The sequence below is a fragment of the Vulpes vulpes genome, chromosome 4 (genome assembly GCF_048418805.1).
Source record: "Vulpes vulpes isolate BD-2025 chromosome 4, VulVul3, whole genome shotgun sequence".
NCBI classification, from domain to species: domain Eukaryota; kingdom Metazoa; phylum Chordata; class Mammalia; order Carnivora; family Canidae; genus Vulpes; species Vulpes vulpes.
In genome coordinates, this window is record NC_132783.1 from 80,588,951 (window position 1) to 80,609,384 (window position 20,434).

Here is a 20,434-nt window from a genome sequence, read left to right on the forward strand (position 1 = left end):
CCGCATCGGGCTCCTTGCAGGAAGCCTGCTTCTCCCTCTGCTTATGTCTGTCTCTTTCTGTATGTCTCATGAATAAATAAATAAAATCTTTAAAAAAGACAAACAAAACTTTAAGGGTCTCTTGACCCTTTACATTTACTTTCTGTCTTGATTTTTAAAATTTGTCTTTACTGTTAACATTGCCCCAAAACAACTGCACTATGGTTTGTTTTCATTTATTCCCCCGAGCTCTGTCCTGCTTCCAGCAGGAGCAACCCCCGCCCTGCCCTGTGGGGAGGTCCAGGTCTCCTACCGCCTTATGCAGCCGCATCCCTCCTTCTTCCTGCGGTTTGGGGCTGTCACAAGCAGAGAGGCCCCTAAGGAGCCCGTGGTCCCTCCATGGCAATTATTGAACATTCAGGCGATTGGCAAAAAGCTCCTGAACTCTTCTTGCTCCTTGCGCTGAATGGAAATAAAGAGAAGCAAAGGGCTGGTCCCTGTGCCCAAAGAGGAGGCTAAGGTAGAGACTGGGGAGAGGTGGCCAGGCAGACACAGTGGAGTCCCGCACAAGGAACCCAGGACAGAGGAATGTCCTTCAGCGAGAAGCCAGAGGAGCCCAGAGGTGCTGGGAGGCACAGAGGAGGGCAAGCAGGGGGAGATGCTTCCCAAAGGGGAGGTCATGCCCAAGAAGGTCTGCAGACTCTGGGCCTGAGCTAAGATGAGCCTCCTGGGCCCATCTGGGGACATCAGGCTCTCTCGTACCCAGCTCTGTCCCCATTTCACTCCAATTTTGTCGTGCAACAGGGGGAGCCCGGAGCAGCTGGAGAACAGGGACCAGCTGGCCCCAAGGTACGTGCGTCTCACCCGGAGTCAGAGCACACAGCATGAAGTGGCTGGACTCCAGGTCTTAGGGGGAGGAAGGGAAAGAGTCTTCTTCCTGCAGACGTGGCGGCTGTGACGGGACTCAGCCGTCACATCTAGTCCAGAGTTGTCTCGTAGAGTCTCTGTGTTGGTTCTAGAACCTCTGGGCATCCCCTCTGGGTGTCGGGAATCCCCGGCCAGGCCCCCATCCCGCAGTTATAGGTGCACCTGCGTGCGGCTGGGCGCAGCACCCCCTTGCCTACAGCCCCGTCTAGCTGAGAGTGGGCACCCGTTGCCCTCCCGGCCCTACAGGCCCTGGCCCGGAGTTAAGACCGCCCTTGTCTTGCAGGGCACCAAGGGGGAGCCAGGGAAAGGAGAGATGGTGGACTACAATGGGAACATCAATGAGGCCCTCCAGGTGAGCGGGAGCCAGCCCAGAGACGGGAGATTGGGAGGTGTTCCGGGGGGCGCTGCACCATGGCCCTGATGAGGGGCCGCTTCAACACCCCAACTAGTGTGTCCTTGAGGCTAGGCTATTGGACAGAGCATCCAGGAGAGCGATCCCCTTGCTCTCTCTCTCCCTCGGCCTTGCTTCCAGCTTCCAGGCAAATGCTGCGTCCCCCACCCCTCATTTGGCAGCCAGGTGGCCTGGTTCTTGGTCTGGCCGGGCTAGCAGGTTATCCTGGCTCTGGGGAGCTGGGCACCATCACTGGAACATCCTGTCGCCCTGTGGGGTGCTGGCCCATCCAGGGTTCTGGAGCCCCATGTCTTCAATACCCCTTTCGCAGATAGAATCTGTCTTTCTGAAACATGTCTCCCTTTCATGTTGGTTCAGTCATGTTCCAAGTTCGTATGATGCGCACCCTTTACGACAAGGCTACTCCACGCCAGCACTGTTGCCAGTTAAGGCTGGGTCATCTTGTTGGGAGTTGTGGGGGAAGGATGCCCTGTGTGCTGTGGGGTGCCTCACAGCGTACCTGGTCTCTACCCACCAGTTGCCAGTAGCACCCCAACCCCGGTTATGACAACCAAAACATGTCTCCAGGCATCACCAAATGTCCCCTGGGGGCCAACCCCCACCCCTGGGCTGAGAACCTCCCATTTAAGGGAACTTTGTACCTCCATGAATCCCTTTCCACAGTGTGCGATCCTGTCTGCGTGACATGGTCCCTCCGGTTTCTTGTGTGGCTCCGTATTCTCCTATTCCACATTTGTTATTTACAAGGAAGAACATCAGAGCCTTGGAATCTGGGTTCAGGGGGAAGAGGGAAGAACAGGGGAGGGTCCCGGTCAGTGATTAGAGAGAAGAAGAGCTGTTGTGTCCTCTTTGGCCAAGTGAAGGGAAGTTAGCGGTCCATTTCAGGGCTTGCCTGAGTCTGTTGTAGGACAGCCTTGGTGAGCTGTAGGGAGTCCTTTGTCCAGTGACTGTAAGCCTGGGGAGAGGTGGGGGCGGCATGGGGTTGGGAGGCAAGGAGCCCACCGAGAGGACCTACCCCTACTGTGCTCCTAAGGAGGGGGCCAGCTCCCATGTTTCCACGCCTGGGCCAAGGGGACCCTCCAGATGGTTCTTGACTTGTTCTTCAACTGATTGCATGGCATTGGTTTTTAGGAGATCCGAACGCTGGCCTTGATGGTAAGTCTTCCTCCTTCCCTTGGGCATTGGGCTGAGGGCTGGAGGGCTGGGGCTGGGGGCCGGAAGCAGGAGGCTGGGGCTGGGCAAGGACTTGAGGTCCGGCCTCCAGAAGCAGGTGCAGGGCTGCTGAGTTAGGACTGACTCTGATGTGCCAGGGCAAAGGGTGATCCGAGCCTGAGCAGGGGCTCTCCGGAGCCTCCCCAGACCGGGGTCCTGGCTGTCCCGTGGAGCAGCTCCTCACCAACTCCACTGCAGACTCTTGTCGCAGCGTAAATGCTGGTTCTCCACACAGCTGCAACAAGAAGATGGAGGTACAGAGGAGGACGCTTTTGTGTTTCTCCTTATACTCAACCTTCAGCTAATAAAATCCATAACCCTAAAAAATTAGTAACCACTTAACCTGCACTTTTCACCTTTCCTAGAAATCAGTCTCCTTTTCTGCACTTGGAAAACCAGTGAATTCCAAGCCCAGATTTTGCATGTGTACCTACTCCCAGTGACAGGCCTATGGATATTTGTAGTGAATATTTATGATTAAAACCACTACCATGAGGTTTAGCTTCCAGGCAGAGAGCAGAAAGGAGATCTCAAGGTTCTCAAAACTATTGGAATTTCATTTCACTTAATATTTTTATTTTCATTTTTTGAAAAGATTTTATTTAGGGGCACCCGGGTGGCTCAGTGGTTGAGCATCTGTCTTTGGCTCAGGTCATGATCCCAGGGTCCCGGGATCGAGTCCCGCATCAGGCTCCCTGTGCACAGCCTGCTTCTCTCTCTGCCTGTGTATCTGCCTCTCTCTCTGTGTCTCTCATGAATAAATAAATAAAATATTTAAAAATAAAAGTACAAAATAAAGATGTTATTTATTCATTTGAGAGAGAGAGATTGAGAGAGCAAGAGCAGGGGGAAGAGGCAGAGGGAGAGGGAGAAGCAGACTCCCCGCTGAGCAGGGAGCCTTACCCAGAGCTCCATCCCAGGACCCTGGGATCATGACCTGAGCGAAGGCAGACCCTTAACCCACTGAACCACCTAGGTGCCCCCTCATTTCACTTAATATTTTTAGTGGCCATGTGCCACAGAACACTCAGGAGGTACAAACCCAGACTCAAACGCCGGTCACATCATGCCCCAACCCCAGAGGCTGATATTAACATCACATGATTCTAGAATCAATGAACTTCATCAGGGGACATTAAAATATATTATTTGAAATAGCTATGCAACGCAAAACTTTGATGGAATTTTCTTTCTTTTAAAATCAACCTCTAAATAAATAAATGATAGATAGATAGATGATAGATAGATAAAATCAACCTCCAGGTATAATTTACATACAGTAAAATGTACCTACTTTAGCTGTAAGTAAAACCTACTTTGATGAGCTTAGACAAATGTATATACCCATGTATCCACGACCCCGGGCACTCCAGAAAGTTCCCATATGTGCGTCAGGAGTCCATCCCACCCCTATCCTCAGCCCCTGGACATCACTGATCTTTCTGTCCTGGTGGATTAGATCTGCATTTTCTGGAGTGTCCTCTGAGTGGAATCATGCAGCGTAGTCATCTGTGTCTGGCCTCTTTTGCTCAGCATAGAATATCTGGGTTCCATCCGTGGCAGGTCATGCACGTGTGCTTGGTTCATTTTTGTACTGCTGAGTAATATTCCATTGGATGGGCATAGCCAACCTGCACCTGTTTTGGTTTTTTCTTTTACATTTTTTAAATTTAAATTCAATTTGCTAGCATATAGTATAACACCCAGTGCTCATCCCATCAAGTCAACCTGCACCCGTTGATGGATATTTGCATTGTTTCCCGGAGGCATTTTTAAGTCCCTGTCAGGGAAGGTGAGATTTATCTTCTTGGAGCCCAGGGGCGCTCAGAGGGAGGTGGAGGGAGAGGCTGGTAGGCATGGCTCCAGGAGCCCCCCTGCCCCCTGCCACTCTAACCCAGACACCCTCAGTGCTTCTCCACTTTACATTGTGGGGACCCCGTGCTATTTCCTTTGTGAAAAAAAAAATGTTTCTGCCACTGATGAGATGTTCGAAAATTATCAACTTCCATAAAGCAGCCTCCACTTACACCCCTCTGGCAATAGGCCGCCCCTCCTTGGTTGGAAAATTCTTCCACAGGACTTTTTTTTTTTTTTATTTTGTAGGGGCCCCCTGGTCTTCCCGGGCAAATCGGCCCACCCGGAGCCCCAGGGATCCCAGGCCAGAAGGTAACACTTGTCTTGACAAGGATGCAGACCCTGCAGAGGCACTGCGTGTGTCCCCAAGTGCGGGCTCCAGAGGGTGACCCTCCCATTGTCCCTGCAGAGCCATCACCACCACCTGGCCTCTGATTTCTCCTCCTGCTCTGTCCTGCCCGCGTCGCTGCCGCCCCCACTCCTGCTGCCTCAGCTTTGCCATTTTTCCCTCTGCTGTCTGACTTGGGCTCCTGTCACTCACAGGCTCTTCTGAGGTGGTGGAGCTTGGGTCTAGACAAGCCGGTGCTTGTGGGGACCCCAAGCCGCCCATCAGGGAACATGGCACTTGAGCTCCTCCCTCTGGCTTCCTGCCCCTGCTCCCCTTTACTCTCTGCCCCACCCCAGGGATTTTCTCAGAAGGTACTGCATGTTTGCACCTTTGTCCTCTGCTCATGAGGGCCCCTGCCCTGAAGTTCCTTTCCCCCTTCCCTACTTTTCCAAGTCCTGATATTTCAAGCCCAAGTCAAAGGCCACCTCTTCCATGAAGCCTCCCCTGATCTACCAGGCAGGACTCACTGCCCTTTCGTCTCTGCTCCTCTCATAGCATCATCTTGCCTTGATGGTGTGGCTCGCTGTTTACTGGCCTCAAAGACAGAGGACAGGCCTCCTTTATCTCCCGCCCTGACCTCAAGATGGGGATTGGGTTGATGCCACGATGCAGGGAGCTCCCTGTGGGGCAGGCAGGACAGGAGGGCAGGGGCGTGGAGGTGGACTGGGAGGCAACACCCCTCCCCAGGCATACCCAGAGTCCTCAGAGCCAGCGTGTGGACTGGGAAATGTGGACTGGGAAACCAGGAGGCCCCTACTCAGATCCAGCTGCCTGCTGCACTGACCGCAGGCCTTGGACACACAGCTCTGCCTTGGGGTGCTCACCTGAAATGGAGCCAGTGTAACTACACAGCTCCTGGGTGACCCTGGCATGTAGAAAGTGTGCCAGGAGGGACAGTTATTCTTCTCTGCTCTAAGACTGACCTTCGGTCCTTCTGGCCACAGGGCGAGATCGGACTCCCAGGCCCTCCAGGACACGATGGGGAAAAGGTAAGAACAGATGCTCCCCCGAGATGAGCCTCTGAAGGTGGACCTTGACCTGGGCTGACCGGGGATGATGGGGGGGTGGGGGCAGAAGGTTCTGGAAGAAGCCTAGGTGTGAGCCTTGTGGGGAAAGGAGTGTGGGAGTGTGGGGGCAAACCCTGCAGAAGCCTGAGCCCCACACTGCTGGCCCCAGAGGAGCCAGGAAGACCCGACTGGGATGGGCTGGGGGGGCTTCTCCGATTCCGAGGGAGGTGCACAGGCTCTTTACCCGGGCCAGTCGGGACAGTTGAGCACAGAAGAGCCATGTCCTTTGGACCTCCCATTCTTTCATGCTCTCTCTCTCTCTTTCCTCCATTGGTGTATACAGTAAGTGTTGCTAATGTTTTCTAAAGGGACCTCGAGGCAAACCAGGAGACATGGGCCCCCCCGGCCCCCAAGGCCCCCCAGGAAAGTCTGGACCTGCAGGAATGAAGGGAGAAGACGGACACACAGGGAGCCCAGGAGAGAAGGGGGAGAAAGGGGAGACGGGACAGGCAGGCGCACCGGTGAGTGCCAGGGTGGGCTGGCCAGGACTCCACCCTGGGGTGCATGCAGGCTTGCGCAGGTGCACCCCCAGCATGGCTTCTGCGGGGTGCTTGCTGCAGCTTGGGCTAGAAGCCTGGAGCCTGGAGCTGGGGGCAGGAGACTCACCCGGGTTTCCCTCAAGCCCCTTGCTTTTATGGAGGCCAGTTGCCCTCCTCAAGAGAACTGGGCCTGCTCTGTCATCTCCCGTGTCCTTCGGAAAGTCACTGGGCCTTGCAGGACCTCTGTTTTCTCATCTCTAAGATGTGGGTGGTAATGCCCTCCCTGGATATTTTACTGGCTTGTTGGGAAGGAGATGAGGTCATAGGTGTAAAACCTGCCTCTTTGGAAAGTATGCAGAAGCCCTACACCCAGGAGAGGCTGCATGTACAAAAAAAAGGGGGGGAGGGGACCTTACCCAGTCCAACAAGGCTGCTGACTTGACCTGGGAGTCTTCTCTGGACTTCAGTGGCATGTCATCTGTGAAATGGGCACCATCCTAGACACCTGCCCTTGGACGAAGGGAGCCACACGTGCATGCCACAGTTGGTCACAGATGCTCAAATGATGACCTCGCTCTTGACTAACAGAGATCTTTGTCGATCTGTAGGGTCTAGACGGCCCAACTGGGGAGAAAGGAGAACCAGGTGGCCAAGGGAGACCCGGAGCAACAGGATTGCCGGGCCCTATCGGGCTCCCGGGATTTACAGTAAGGCGAGAGGGTGGGGTATCAAGGTTGTCAGCAGGCCCCTGTGAATGAGGGCACACGAGCAAGGGTGCCCTCACGGTGGTCACCAGCCTAGCGGATGCCTGGCACTGCAACGAGGCTGCACTAACCCCCCCCCCCCCCCCCGCATGCCTGACCTCTTGTGGGGAGGGTCCTCTTGATGAACAGCCAGTCTGTGAGGAGCACTGGAATGTGAATCTTGGCCTCAGAATCCTCCTCTTAGAATAATAAAGAACCTCAGAGGTCAACCAGTCCCACCTTTGACCCAATGCAGAAGTCCCTCAGGAGCCACTAACGGGGGCTGTCCCACGCAGCCCGGACAGACTGGCAGCTCCCGGCCTCCTGACGTGTCCCCTCCAAGGAGGAGCAGCTCCAGGCTGGAGGACGTGCTCCTGGATGTGTTGTGGAAGCTTCCTCGTCCACCTCCCACCGCTGGCTCTCGCCCTGTTCCCAGAGCCATAGTCATTTCTGTAGCTGCGTAACAAATGGCAAATTCAGCGGCTTAAAATGATGTGCACATGTGATCTCACCATTTCTGAGGGTTGGGGGTCCAGGCTCGGTCGGCATCACGGGGTCCTCTGCCCGGGGGCTCGTGAGGCTGCACGCAGGCTGTTGACTCACCTGGATCGTCTTCTAAACTCACTGCTGTTGGCGTGACTTAGTGCCTGGCCATAGCAGGACGGCGTCCCTCGGCTTCTAGGGGCTGCCCACGGTTCCTTGCCAAAGGGCTCTTCCCCAAGACAGGCAGGTCACATGCTTGTCCAAAGCCAAGGCCGGCAGGAGCCTCTGAGTGCCGGCTGCCAACACAGGGCCGTGTATGTGTGTGTGTGTGTGTGTGTGTGTGTGTGTGTGTTACGTAACCTTAACACATGCATGTTGTAATTTGTAATATAAGCTTGTAACAATCGCAGGAGTGACCTCCCATCACCTCTGCCGTGTGCCATATTCTACTGGGTAGAAACAGGTCACAGGTCACCCTAGGGTCTGTGCAGCGCAGGCTCCATACACAATATCACCCTCTCCTCCCACAGGCTGGGCCCACAGGTTCCTAAAGACTGACCTTGGGTCCCTTGTCCAGTCTTCATACTGCAGGCTAACTGCCCCCTCAGCCTCCCAGGTGGTCCCTGACCACACCTCGGCCCAGTGGAGTCCCTGTCTTGTCTGCCACAGCTGTGAGGGGGTCCCTGTGCCCAGCCTTCCCTGAGCGCCGGCATCCACAGCCTGGTGTTTTGTGCCCACAGGGAGAGAAAGGAGAGCCTGGGGAGAAGGGTGAGCCAGGACTGGAGGTAGGTTGTGCCCGTTCAGCCTTCTGTGTCATGGGGGAGGGAGTTGACAGGGACCTCATCAGCCCACTGTCCCTCGGGACATGCAGCATTTCTGTGTTCTAGAAGGAAACTCATGGTTGCCTGATGTGGGAAGCGAGCAAGAAGCTGAGCGCAGTAGCTCGGCCTCAGAGCCCCAGTTCACGGTCTCCCCACTGGTGTTCACAGAGCACCCACCACGTTTCGTTCCCGGTGCTAGAAGGAAAATCAACAGAAGCACCTCTGTGCAGCGAACAGTCCCCAGCAGCGAGCACTAGAGTAGTTAGCTGCTCGAGAAGCTGGGAGGGCATCCTAGAAGATGGGCCCTTTGAGCGGGATCTGGAAGCCTTTGTAGGAGTTTGCCTAGAAGCTCCAGAAGTAGGCTTTCCAGAGAGACACATTATACCCCGGAGGTGTGGTGGTGAAGGGAAGAGGAGAGACGCTGGGGAGAGAGGTACTCGGGATGGAGGCCAGGTTCTCATAAGGTCAGAGGGCATCGGGCATATGTGTCGGCTCAGGGAAAGAGCCAAGAAAGCAAAAGAGCTCAGCAGCATGTGAGGGAGAGGATGTTTGGTGGGAGGGCCTGTGCCACCCAGACAGAGCCAAGGGAGGGCCCACCAAGCCTTCTCAGCCCCCCAGAGAGGTCTCCGGGCCCCTGTCACTTTCGGTGCCACCAGGGCCCATCCGCTCTGGGGGAAGTGATGAGACGGCATGTATGTTCCTGAGTTAGAGACGGGTGGCCTCCTGATGAAATGCTCCAAGATTCAGGAAAACCACTACACACAGCAATGTTCCCTCCAGAAGTATTTAAAGTAAAAATTGGAAACAGCCTACGTTTCTAACAAGAAGGAAATGATTCAATAACTTATGGTAATAATACTAATGGTATAATAGTCCCCATGTTTGGGAGCGTTCCTTGTGCCAAGCGCCGCTCCGAGCCCTGGCCGGGGAGGAACTCATTTCATGCCGCTCAGTCGACACAGAAAGGAGGCTTGTGGGGAACATACAAAAAAAAAATTGGAAAACCGGGTTTCGGGTTAAATGAAAAGCAGTAGAGAAGCAAATTATATATATAAAATCATCATTAAGTATGGACATACATTCAAGTACATTTTATGTGTCCAAAAAGAGTGGAAGGAAACAAAGCAAAATACTAGGAGTAATCAGATACTTATTCTTTTCATTCTTTCAGCTCCCTTTAATTTATAAAAATTTTTAATGGGTCTGTTATTTAATTTTTTTATTTTCAAAATTATCATACAGTAAAACTGACTTTTTTGGGGGGGGAGTGTGTATAGTTCTGTGGATTTTATTTAATACATTCATAGGTTTGCGCAGCTACCACCACAATTAGGATTCATGAATCACTTATTTATAATAAGGGGGGGAAAAAGTAGTAAACTTAAAAAAAAAAAAAGAATATAGAGTTTCCAAGAGATGGAGCTGAAGAGTTCACGGATTCTAGAGGTACCGGGTCAACCTGGTGCAGGGGCTCCTCTTTGTTGACCTTGCAGAGGGGTCGCCATCCTGGCCACATTCTGTGGGATTCTAACCTGAGAAGGCGAGAAGAGCCCCAAAGTTGAGATGGGGTGACCAGCTCAGGCGTCCCTCCTGCCTCTTGGGTGGCTGAGTGTGAGCATATGGATGCCCACACTCACCAGAAACAGAATCTGCAATGAACACCATCCTCCAGAAAGGGGAAGACCCCCTGAGTCCCTCTGCCTTCCCCGTCCTGAGTGAATCTGTTCCACTTCACTCTGCCTTTAAGGGAAGCAGAGACCAAGCAGTCTTGTCACAAACCTGAGGGGACTTGAGGGATAGTCTTCAAAACCTGCTCAGCCTCCCCGCCTCTTCCACATAGCCAATCTCTGCTCCCGTGAGCCAAAGGGCTCAAGTTCAAACGCCTCCAAGGGCCAGGCCTGTAACAAATGAACACAAAGTTCCAGGTCAAAGACGATAGGGAGTGGTGGGGACTGGGGTAATCTGAAGATCTCGTGCCCCACCTGGAGGGGAAAGCTTTTATTCAGCTCCAGGCAATTACTGCCATGCATGAACAAGAGCCTAGGGCTGCCAGGTTTTTCCTCTTTCTTTTTTTTTTTTTTTTTTCCAAGAAAATCTGGAAGTCTGGATGTTTTGACAGCATTTCCTGGCAATGTTTGGGGTTTTTTTTCTTTCAACATTGTGTAGAGTAATGAGTTGCTATGAGTTTCTGCCCTGTTCTCAGCCTCCTTCGGGAGACCACATGTTGGGCAGTTCTGTCCCCCTCTGGCTTTGCTGTCCCCACCTGGACCCGGGGCCATGTCAGAAGGGGAGCCCTCTTGGAGTGTACCAGCGGGTAGGCTAATCATCTCCCTTTGGATTCTAGGTTCCTGGGCCTCCAGGGCCAGAGGGGCCCCCCGGACCCCAGGTAAGTTTGGAGGGCTTGTCAGCATTTCAATCCACTGTGACTGGGTCCCTAACATCCCCTGCCCCTGGTGGTCACTGGGGTTCATCTCAACACAGGTCACTGTCACCTCCTCATCCCAGGGTGGGATCTCTTATGCACAAACCCTTCCCTACTCCTTTTCCCTCCCGTATGAAACAGGCACCATCTCAGTGACACCAAGGAGCCTGGGCATTGCCAGCTTTCATGGAAACAGTTGACTGGCACAGCAGCCCTGGGGTCTGGTCCCATTGCCCTGCAGGAGTCCCTCTGCCACTAAGCTCTGTCCTTTGCCATCAGATGTCTGCTCTCCCCCTTCCTCCTTCCTACTCATCAGCTAGCCAAAAGATCTGGATTAAGATGGAAAGTGATTTAAAACCAGCCCCACTGGATTGACCTTTCCGGGTTACAGGCGATAAGATGAAACCTTTACAGGGCTCCCATGCATGCTGCTAAACCAATAGGTGCTGTTCCTTCCTCTGTGGGATTCCCAGGACTCATGGCACTGTGTCAACTATTGTCTTTGGCAGAACAGGAGTTAATAATGATGGTAGCCAGCATTTACCAAGACTTATCACGTATCAGACACTGCTCCAAGCACTTTGCATATAGTAATTTAATCAACTTTTGCTGTGTTCCTTCTGAAGCTTCCCTTCCTGAGACTCTAGGTCAGCCGTGGGGGTCACAGAGAGACTCTCTGTCAGTCCCTGGCTGGGGAGGCCTGGCTCAGACCCCACCCCAGGGAGCCCCCAGCACAAACACTCTTAGCACCCCCTCCGCCTTCCCTGGGCAGGGACCCCAGGCCCTTGCTCTTTTGTGGTCCAACCTGCAGACAAGGTGTTTTTGACTTAACTAGAAATGCAGTTCTGAGGTGCTGTGTTTTGATTCCAAATGCAGGGGCTCCAAGGTGTTCCTGGACCAAAGGTAAGAAGAGGTCCTGGGACAGGTGCTGGGGTGGGAGGAAGGGCGGTGTCAATGAGGATCAAAAAGAAAGTCCTTCAGAGACAGGTACTCCAGGCCCCTTCCCTACATGGAATCGTGTGACACGCTGGCCACTGGTTACACCCAGGAGATAATGAAGCCCTGCAGTGCTTTTAACACCCATCACTGACACTGGGCAGGCTTCAGATTTAGAATTTCCCCATCCATTAATCCACCCTATGAGTGACAAGTTGGATTCTTAGCAAATGATGAAATCCTTTTCCAAGTACCCTGCCCCAGTCCTCTCACTCACCCTGAAGTATAAGATGGGACACAGAGAGGATGTAGTGTGGGCCCCCTCCCCGGGGCCAAGCCCTCTGGTCTCTGGCAGGAGGGGGGGGTGTCTCCCAATCTCCCCCTTCAAAACCATTTCAACTGGGTAAGAAGGGCTGAGGGCTGATGGCATATAGGCCTGTACCTCCCGCTCCAGTATTCTTTAGGGGACTGTTGGGCACTTTTTGTCCCAATTAGCTCGGGACCCCCCATGCTGGCATTTCAGGCACCTGCCAGCCAGTCTCTGCAGGCCCATTTTCCAGCTCTGCAAATGCCTGAGCCTGACCTGGAACTGCCCTGTGGGTTTGTCTCCGCTCCACCCATCCCCTTTTCCTCTGGGGACCTCACAGTAACTATGGCGATACTGAGAACAGAGGCAGAAACTGGCTAGGAATTCCAGGATTTCTGGACCAGCCTGCCATCCATGGGCCAGCCACCTCCCCCCACCCCTCCTTCATCCTCTACCTGCCCCTGTCTCCCCAACCCACCCTCAACTCCAGGACCCCAGAACGCAAGAACAAGTGGTCTGAGACATGCCTTTCTGTGATCTCCCCCCTCCCTTTCCTTCAGGGGGAAGCAGGACTTGATGGAGCAAAAGGAGAGAAGGGTGCCCAGGGAGAGAAAGGAGATCGGGGGCCACTGGGATTACCCGTAAGTATCTCAGAGCCAGCAAACCTCGGAGGAGCCCAGCTGGGTGGTCACGAGGAGGCTAGGGTGGGGTGCAGGACCCTGGGAGAAGGCTGCTGCCAAACTGGAGATTCTAAAGTTCTGAGCATTCCAGAACTCCATGCAGTTTGCCTTCCCACCTGGGCAAGAACATAGGCTCTAATTCCCTTACCAAGGGCTTCCTCTGGGCCAAGTCCTGGCCTGGGTGTGGGGAGGATGCAGAGCTAAATCAGACAGGCCCCCCCTGCAAGGAGCACCCAGCTGGAGAGCCACACGTGGCTGAGAACAGCCTTAGGCCCTACATGTGCCTGATTCAGAGGCAGTAAAATCTGCCCTTATGGGAGCCAACCTTGGAAGACCTGGGAGCAATTAGAGAGTCAAATGTTCTCCATCTCCCTCCTATTTTCCCACTGAGACCCAGCAGAACCCCTGATCTCTGCTCCTAAGCACTGGCCACAGCAGAAAAGCTTGCATAAAGGCGGGTTCTCTGGTCCCAGCACGCTAAGGCCACTCAGATCTCTCATCTCAGCCAGCCCTGAGATCAGACCCCAGGTCAGGGCGAGGGCCTGCTCAGGAGACATCTACATTTCCAGATGTGGGGCCTGGCCTGGGCGAATCTTTTGCCCCAAGCTCCAGTGGGCTCACGGCCTCATCACTGCCTCGCCTGTGTCCAGGTGAGTGCCCTCTAACACCACCCTGGAGCCCTGGGCTTCATCCTCCTTCACACCCCGGTGGGGCTGGCACTCTGTGGTTTGGCTTTCGAGAGCTGGAAGGGACATTAGTGATCCATCTACTCATTTTACTGATGAGCCCAGAGAAGAAAGAGTCACTTGAGGTCACACATGAAGTCAGTGGTTAGGCCATGCCAGAGGCAGCTCCTTCGCTAAGACCACAGCCTTGCAAAGGGGCTCATTCCAGCCACGAGGGCTTCCTCTGTCCTGGGCGTAAGGCCAGTTCCCACCCTGGGAAGCCATAAAGAGCAGGAGAACAAAGAGAAGCCCAATTACCCCAGCTTGGCAGAGCTTGAAGGTCTGGTTAATATAATCACAGCAACCAAACAGCAAGAGCAAAAGGTATGATTACACCCTCATTAGTGCATCAAATGTAGGACATTTAAGGAGCTGATGTGCCTTACAGACTATAGAAAACTGATGACTTTAGCAGACATTTTCCCGTGTCTCAAGCTGTGTCCAGCATGTTTAAGTCCTCCTTATTAGAAAAGGGCCTTCCTGCCCCGACTCAACCACGAATCTCTCCTTGTCCGCCTTCATGGCCCCAGTGCCCTAGAGAACACCAGAGAATTTAGTCAGGGGGTCGAGATGCAAATGGCACAGAGACCAACCAGGTTATATAAGACAAAGAAAGTGCCAGAGGAAAGACCAAGTGCCCGGTCTATCTTTAACGTGTCAACATTCAAGTAGGGACATGGGTACAGAGAAATTCTTTTGCTAGCTTAAGAAAACCACACAGCAAGCATATCTATCAATGGCAATGAACGAGGACCTGAGAGACAAGAGAAAGTAGTGAGGACTATGGCACACTGGAGATCATGTGTCCCTTCTTGAGGAGAGCAGTCCCTCTCCTGCTCGGCAGACTGTTGTCTCAGAGGAATGAGGGCCCAGTATTTCTGGATAGTCTCATTTTTCCAAGGAAGCTGGACAATCTGGAAATTTATGCAATATCTCCCCATTTTCTAATGTTAGATCAAAATTACTTGCAACCCGTAGACCATGCAAGATATGTCAGTGGCCCACATATGGCCTGGAAACTGCCAGTCTGTGCCCTCTGCTCCAGATCCCTCAAGATAACTCGCCATTGGTACTGCATAGACAAAGGTTGTGGATATTTAGTTAAAGTTCTGATTTTCAGCTTCACCCCAATACTTTATGTCATATAGTAACAGCCTGTTTTTCCAGGCTATACTATGGAGTCCCTCCTGTTTGCCCTATGGGAGCGGTTCTCAGTGCTGACTGCACATTGGAGTTGCCTGGAGCTTTTCAAACATGCCATTACCCTGGCCTCACTCATGGAGACTCTGGTTGAATTGGGGTGGGGTAGGGCCCAAGCATCTCTATTATTTTACGTGTCCCCCAGGAAATTCTGATGTCGCCGTGGGGTTGAGAACCACAGCTCTCTAGGCCATGAGTCAAGATCATCCCAGAACTTTGTGATCCTAAAACGGAGAAGGAAGGCCCTGTAGGATCCTACTACCCATCACTTTATTCCCTACCCTTCCTTGCTCGGGGGCATTCCCCCACCTTTAAAATCCTGAGGCCTAGGCTCATTTCTGAGGCTCAGCTGGAAGCAGTTCTTAAGAACTCAATCCTTACTGGGCTAGATTGTCTCCACTGCCTTCTCTCTGGTTTGATACATTGGAATCACTAGATAAATTTCCCTCTGGTTCCCCTAGGTGGGCCCTGGGGGCAGCTTCCCAGCCCAGCATTAGAGCAAGAGCACCTATCCCCACCTCATATATCACTGGACCCTGCATAGCAAGTGGGTCTTAATAGCATCCTACCTGCCAGCCAGTTTATTCCAGAGCATACACGGCCTTAGACCTCTGTCCCCATCAGCAGCCCCCAAAGCCTTTTTCTATAAAAGGGCCCTTGTCTGAGAGAACAGGAATGAATTGAGTTTGTGCTGAGCTTTGCAAACCACACAGTGCCAGAGAAAAGTCAGGCATCGTGAGTACGAACACCCGAGGGCCTACCCCCACCACCGCCACCACCACCCCGCTGGAGCAGAAGCAGGCCAGCGTCTATCCACGTTCCCAGGCCAGGTCCTGTACCCCAGTACCGATGTTCTCAGGGGTTCTCCGGCCTGGCCGGGTCTCAACGGTTGTGCCAGAGAGGCTGGGAAGACAACCCACCTTCCACGGAGGCTAGTCCCTCGGCAGTGAGACTGGTCCTGGGAAGGATGCACCCCCTCTGGTTCCAGACACCTTTCCGTGACCTCTCTTTCTGTGTCCCCGGAGCGCTGCGACCCCCTGGGAGAAGGATTCCTGAGAGGGGCTACCAGGAGGGAGGGGGCAGGGGGCACAGAGGATCAGAACGGCCGTCTGCACTGCTCTCCACCGGCCCGCTCGCCGCTGGCCACACTGCACTCAGTGTCCGTTTTGTTGGTTTCCGTGTGAATACCATCACCTGTCCTCCCAAGCTTATTTCTCCCGTTTTGTTTGATGACCAGCATTTGTGTCTGTCTGGAGCCACTGCTTCACTCACCTCTTCCCTCCCCGGTCCCTTTCTCTCCCTCCCGTTCCTCCCCTTCCCTTCTCTTGGTCAAACTGTTCCCTTCGTCCAGGGAGCTTCAGGTTTGGACGGCAGGCCTGGGCCACCGGTGAGTGTCACTTCTCTGTTACCTTCAGCGCCCACCCCCATCCCCCACCCCCCGGCCTGTGACCCTTCTCGTCTGTCCCTGTCCCGCTGTGGCCTCGTTTTCCCAGTGAGTCATGCCTCATCCCAGCACCAGCACCAGAAAGGTACCGTCTATGCTCAGGTCAGAAGTGCTCATCCAGGCCTCTTAGCCAAAGATGGATGGCCTTCATCTGAATTCCCCTGGCCATCGTATGAAGCCAGGGGCCTCAAATCTGAATCTCCTGACCGCTGGGCATGGGGTGGAAAGCTGCTCCAGCAGCACACACTGTGTTCCCAACAGAAGGTGGAGTGGGGCCTGGGAGTTCAACCCCAGGGGTTGGGACCATGACTCATGCCCACCAAACACGACAGTGTCTGTATGTGCCCGTCATGCTGTGTTGTCTTCATGCTGTGAGCTCTGTCCATCTCCTGTCTGCCCACAAGGGCTTCCTAGTCCTGTGTATGGGGGTGAGAGCGGGTGTAGCATCTAGGATCACACGGGACAGGCCCAGCTCAGGGTTCTGTGGGCATGTTACAGCCACCTCCTGTGGTGCCATGGCCGCCCTGCCACTCAACAGGAGTTCATACAGAACAAAGGAGGAAGGGTCCCCTCTTCCTCCATTCTTTCTGATTCCAGAAAACAGGCATCACCTACTCATGACTAGAAGGCATCTGGCCCTTCTTGTGACAAACAACTAAAACATCAGAAAGAGAGTGTCTCCTCTCCTCTCCACCTTCCAGGCCCCTCCTAGAGCGCCCCATGAGGTCTTTAGAGAAGTGGCATTCCCACTGGGTCTAGGGATCACTGACCATCAGGGGCCAGGAGGCTGAACTCCCCTGCCCACGAGCCCATGTGCCCAGCCCCTTCCAGCCAGGGAGTCCCAGCTCGGCCCTTGCAGAATGTTTTTGAGGCTACAGATGCATGATCTGCCTAGAAGACCAGGTTCTACTGAACTGGCTGGAATGACATTCGGTGGGGAAGATGAATTTGCAGGGTTTCATTTGTGGGAGGGAGGTCATGCCCTTGGGGTACGGGGAGATGTCAAAGCACAAGGCCAGCAGGCCTTCCCTGGGCCCTGGGGGTGTACCTCACCACTGAAGCCAGCGGGAGCCTAGAGCTTTCAGAGTGGGAAGACCAAGAGCAACCCCACTCAGAGCCTCACTCTATTGCAGGTGCCCTCCTAAAGCAGAGGAGAGGACAGGACGTGGCTCACCCAAGACCCCATCCTTTCCCCAGTCCCCCCCACCAACTCGCATGTGTGGAGGCCACACCATAGATCTCCCATTCGGAGACTAGACCTCTTTTCTGGGAATTATTATGGCTTTGCTCCTCCTCAACCCCTCCCTTAGCACCCTCCCCACACCTAGTGTGTCTTCCCCAGGTGGCCAGTCAGGGCGAGGGGGATGACCTGTGGCTGGAATCAGAGAAACCAAAACTATCTTCTCCACTACATGCTCCATTCTTACTGGACAGAGGGGAGCAGTGCAAATTCATAGAATTTGCCCCCCTTCAGACCTCAGCTTTTATTTTTCTCATTGAATCAGTATCACAACCTTAAAGGGAAAGTTTTACAGGAAGAATAACCCTGCCCTGCCAGTACTAACTTTTGTTGGTGCCAAATGTGTGATGTGCGCTCATCCATTTTAACCAGGCAGCAGCCTCGAAAGCAAACACTCATGTCATCATCCCCATTTTACAGGGGGGAAAACGGACCCTCAGAGAGCCAAGAAGCTTCTCAGCATTGATTGGCCTTCAAAGCTTGACTTGAAGCTGGCCAGTGACTCTGGAGTTCTCAGCCATGGCCTTGATCAAGCCTCTTTCATTTTTGACAGGCTCTTGTCACACATGCCCATAGTCTTCCCTCGTAGCTGCAAAGGGGGCATGGAGGATGTCTTATTGCTTTTTTTTCCCTTGTAAAGTAAATCAGCACTTCCCCACTTGCTCGTGCCCCAGAGCAGCACCAGGGACTGCCCATGACTCAGCCCCACATCCCCAGGTCCTCGTCTGTGCAGGAAATGTAGCCACTGAGGCAGAGCAGTGGAGGCTCTGAAACATAGACACTACCTAGTCCAGGGGGAAGTCGGGAACCTGGGGAAGGTGTTTATGGTGTCATAGCAAGCCTGGGCTCTGGCCCCAAGGCTCCAGCTACCCTGACTCCCCCAGAGCCCTGAGTCAGGAGCCAGTAGGACACAGGAGCCGCCAGGCCAGTGCCAGCGGACCCCCGAAGCTCAGTCGGCCACTGTCCAGGCCAGCCTGCCCAATAGGGCCGGGGAGTGGGACTGGAGGCTGAAGGGACCGCAGTGGGGTGGGGGGTGGGACCACAGGGGGAGCGGCGGCTGGCTGACCCCCTGTGCCTGCCTCTGTGTGTGTGCGTCTGCATCGGTCTCTGTGGCATGAAGGCCCCCCTCTCCCCGCTGCATGTGGAGCTGCAACAGCAAACAGGTGCCAGCCCCCGCCCCCACCCCGGGATGGCATCCACCCCTCCCAAGCGCTTCAGGGAGCCAACGAAGCAGCAGTTCTCCTACCGTTTTCAGCCTTGGCAAGCTTGGTTATGAAGCAAAAGGGTTTCCCTCCTCAAATCTGGCTCTGAGGCAGGGGGAGGCCTCTCCGCCCGAGGCCCCCACCCCAAACAGGAACTCACCCCAGTCCAATGACTGCCCTGAACGAGCCTGGCCTCGCCAACCCTGAAAATGGGCCTCTGGACCTTGCTCATCTGCAGCGCCGGGCGGGGCTCCGGGGCTCCCCACCCCAGTTCCGGCAGCAGGCCCCTCACCTCTGCTTTCTTTCACCTCCCCAGGGTACTCCAGGACCAATCGGAGTTCCAGGCCCAGCGGGACCAAAGGGCGAGAGGGTGAGTGCTCGGTCACCAAGGAGCCTGCACACCCGGAGCAGGGCCGGGGCCCCGGCCCAGCCGAAGGCCCTCAGCCCCAACCCGTTCCCCCTAAATAAGCCAGTGCTCCATCCGTGTCCTCTCCTGGTGACCCTCACAGCAGCCTGTGGGGGACCTGGCCGCCTGGGGTGCTCGCTCTATCGCTATGAGCAGACAGACAGAAGACTTCTTGTGCTCAGCTCCTGGTCGCCTGGCTCAGGCTGGCCAGGCCCCAGGCGCTACTGGGGGCAGACACACCTAAGCCTTGCGACGATTTAGGGAGGCAGCATAGAATGCAGTGACCGTAGTGTAGGAAAATCCTGGCATCATCGAGAAGTCGGGAGGCCAGGGTGTTAGGCCATGTCCCACGGCAGCAGCCCAGGGAGTGAATGTGTGTGTGCGATGCTGGTGGGGGCCTGGCTCAGTGAAGGAGGAGAGCTTCCTGTCCCATCCGGGTCCACTCTTCCCAGCCAGACCTCGGTTTCCACACGTTTGGGACATAGACCATCAGAGGGCTGCTGGGGGCGCTGGACCTCTTCGGGGCACATGTCAAGCTCTCTGCCTCAGGGGAGCCCCTGACCCCCTGGCTCACAGCCCACACCCCTGCGGGATGGGTGCTAGGGAGCTCCTGAAGAGGGGCACGGGCTTCCCTCCCTAAGATGACAGCCACTTTGGGGACCAGGATGGCTGCTTTCAGGGGGGACAGTTGTGCTTCAACGAAGTTCTCTTGCTCTCGTCCCCACGGTCCCTGTCCCTGCTCATTTCCTGCTCCTTGTCTCCCGCTCTGCTCCTGCTTGAGGCCAGCTCGTACCTTCGGGGCACTGTCCTGTCTTTCCAGAGGGCCTTGGTGGAGGGAGGGTGAGGGGCCTCCTGGCCGCCTTGACATGGTGGCGCCCACACCAGCCACACCCTCTGCTGAGCCCTTGCATCATAGAGGGCTCTTTGGAGGGACCAGAGAGCTTTCCCGGGGCTTCGTACAAAAACAGACAACGGTGGGTGAGAGGTGGTAACCACGTCAGGGAGGCCTCATGGGTTTCTTTCTCCTGTTTCAGGGCAGCAAAGGTGACCTTGGGATGACAGGACCAACAGGAGCAGCTGGGCTTCCTGTAAGTGCCATGCGACTGGAGCTTTCTCTCCACCTATCCCCCCGCCCCCCAGAAACCCTGTCAAAACAGAATACCCAGAGCCTGGAGCAAACATCCAGAGCCAAGTGAGAATGCTGATCCCCAGGACAAAGGTAGCTGCCAACAGCCAACTGGTGGTGGGGCTTCCCTGCTGGGCACTGCCTGAGGCAAACCTCAGGACACATGGTCCCCTTGGGGTACCGGGTCCTTAGCCATGCGGACCATCTGACGTAGCAGAGGCATATGGGCCCCTCCCACCACAGTGGGGGTCACACAGATGAATGTGCTATGGCCCCTGCCATCGAGGAGATGCAGAAGGAAATCCAGATCATTATAAGGCAAGAAGGACATGTTTCATGAGAGGGGAAGCCTTCCCAAGACACTGCCTCCCAGTTACAGCA

The 20,434-nt window shown here is 54.6% G+C and overlaps 1 protein-coding gene and 1 long non-coding RNA gene across 3 annotated transcripts in view; one reads left to right on the plus strand and one right to left on the minus strand.

Moving 5' to 3' along the window:
• Positions 1-20,434, plus strand: part of COL13A1 (collagen type XIII alpha 1 chain) — an 85,554-nt gene that overhangs the window by 53,606 nt on the left and 11,514 nt on the right. The window contains exons 22-32 of the mRNA XM_072756217.1: positions 784-828; positions 1,190-1,258; positions 2,450-2,473; positions 4,634-4,696; positions 5,717-5,761; positions 6,148-6,300; positions 10,710-10,751; positions 11,664-11,690; positions 12,591-12,671; positions 18,838-18,891; positions 19,962-20,015. Of these exons, the coding sequence (XP_072612318.1) occupies positions 784-828; positions 1,190-1,258; positions 2,450-2,473; positions 4,634-4,696; positions 5,717-5,761; positions 6,148-6,300; positions 10,710-10,751; positions 11,664-11,690; positions 12,591-12,671; positions 18,838-18,891; positions 19,962-20,015 (657 nt within the window). The remainder of the gene's footprint in view (positions 1-783; positions 829-1,189; positions 1,259-2,449; positions 2,474-4,633; positions 4,697-5,716; positions 5,762-6,147; positions 6,301-10,709; positions 10,752-11,663; positions 11,691-12,590; positions 12,672-18,837; positions 18,892-19,961; positions 20,016-20,434) is intronic.
• LOC140598623 (uncharacterized) lies at positions 110-18,790 on the minus strand. Of its 2 annotated transcripts, XR_012001108.1 has the most exons (7): positions 18,566-18,789; positions 10,145-10,263; positions 7,302-9,897; positions 6,735-6,942; positions 2,334-2,765; positions 1,960-2,088; positions 110-441 (listed from the first exon to the last, which is right to left on the minus strand). It is a non-coding gene; the product is annotated as an uncharacterized lncRNA (long non-coding RNA). The 2 variants fall into 2 exon arrangements; XR_012001107.1 differs by having other exon boundaries at positions 6,735-9,897; positions 18,566-18,790.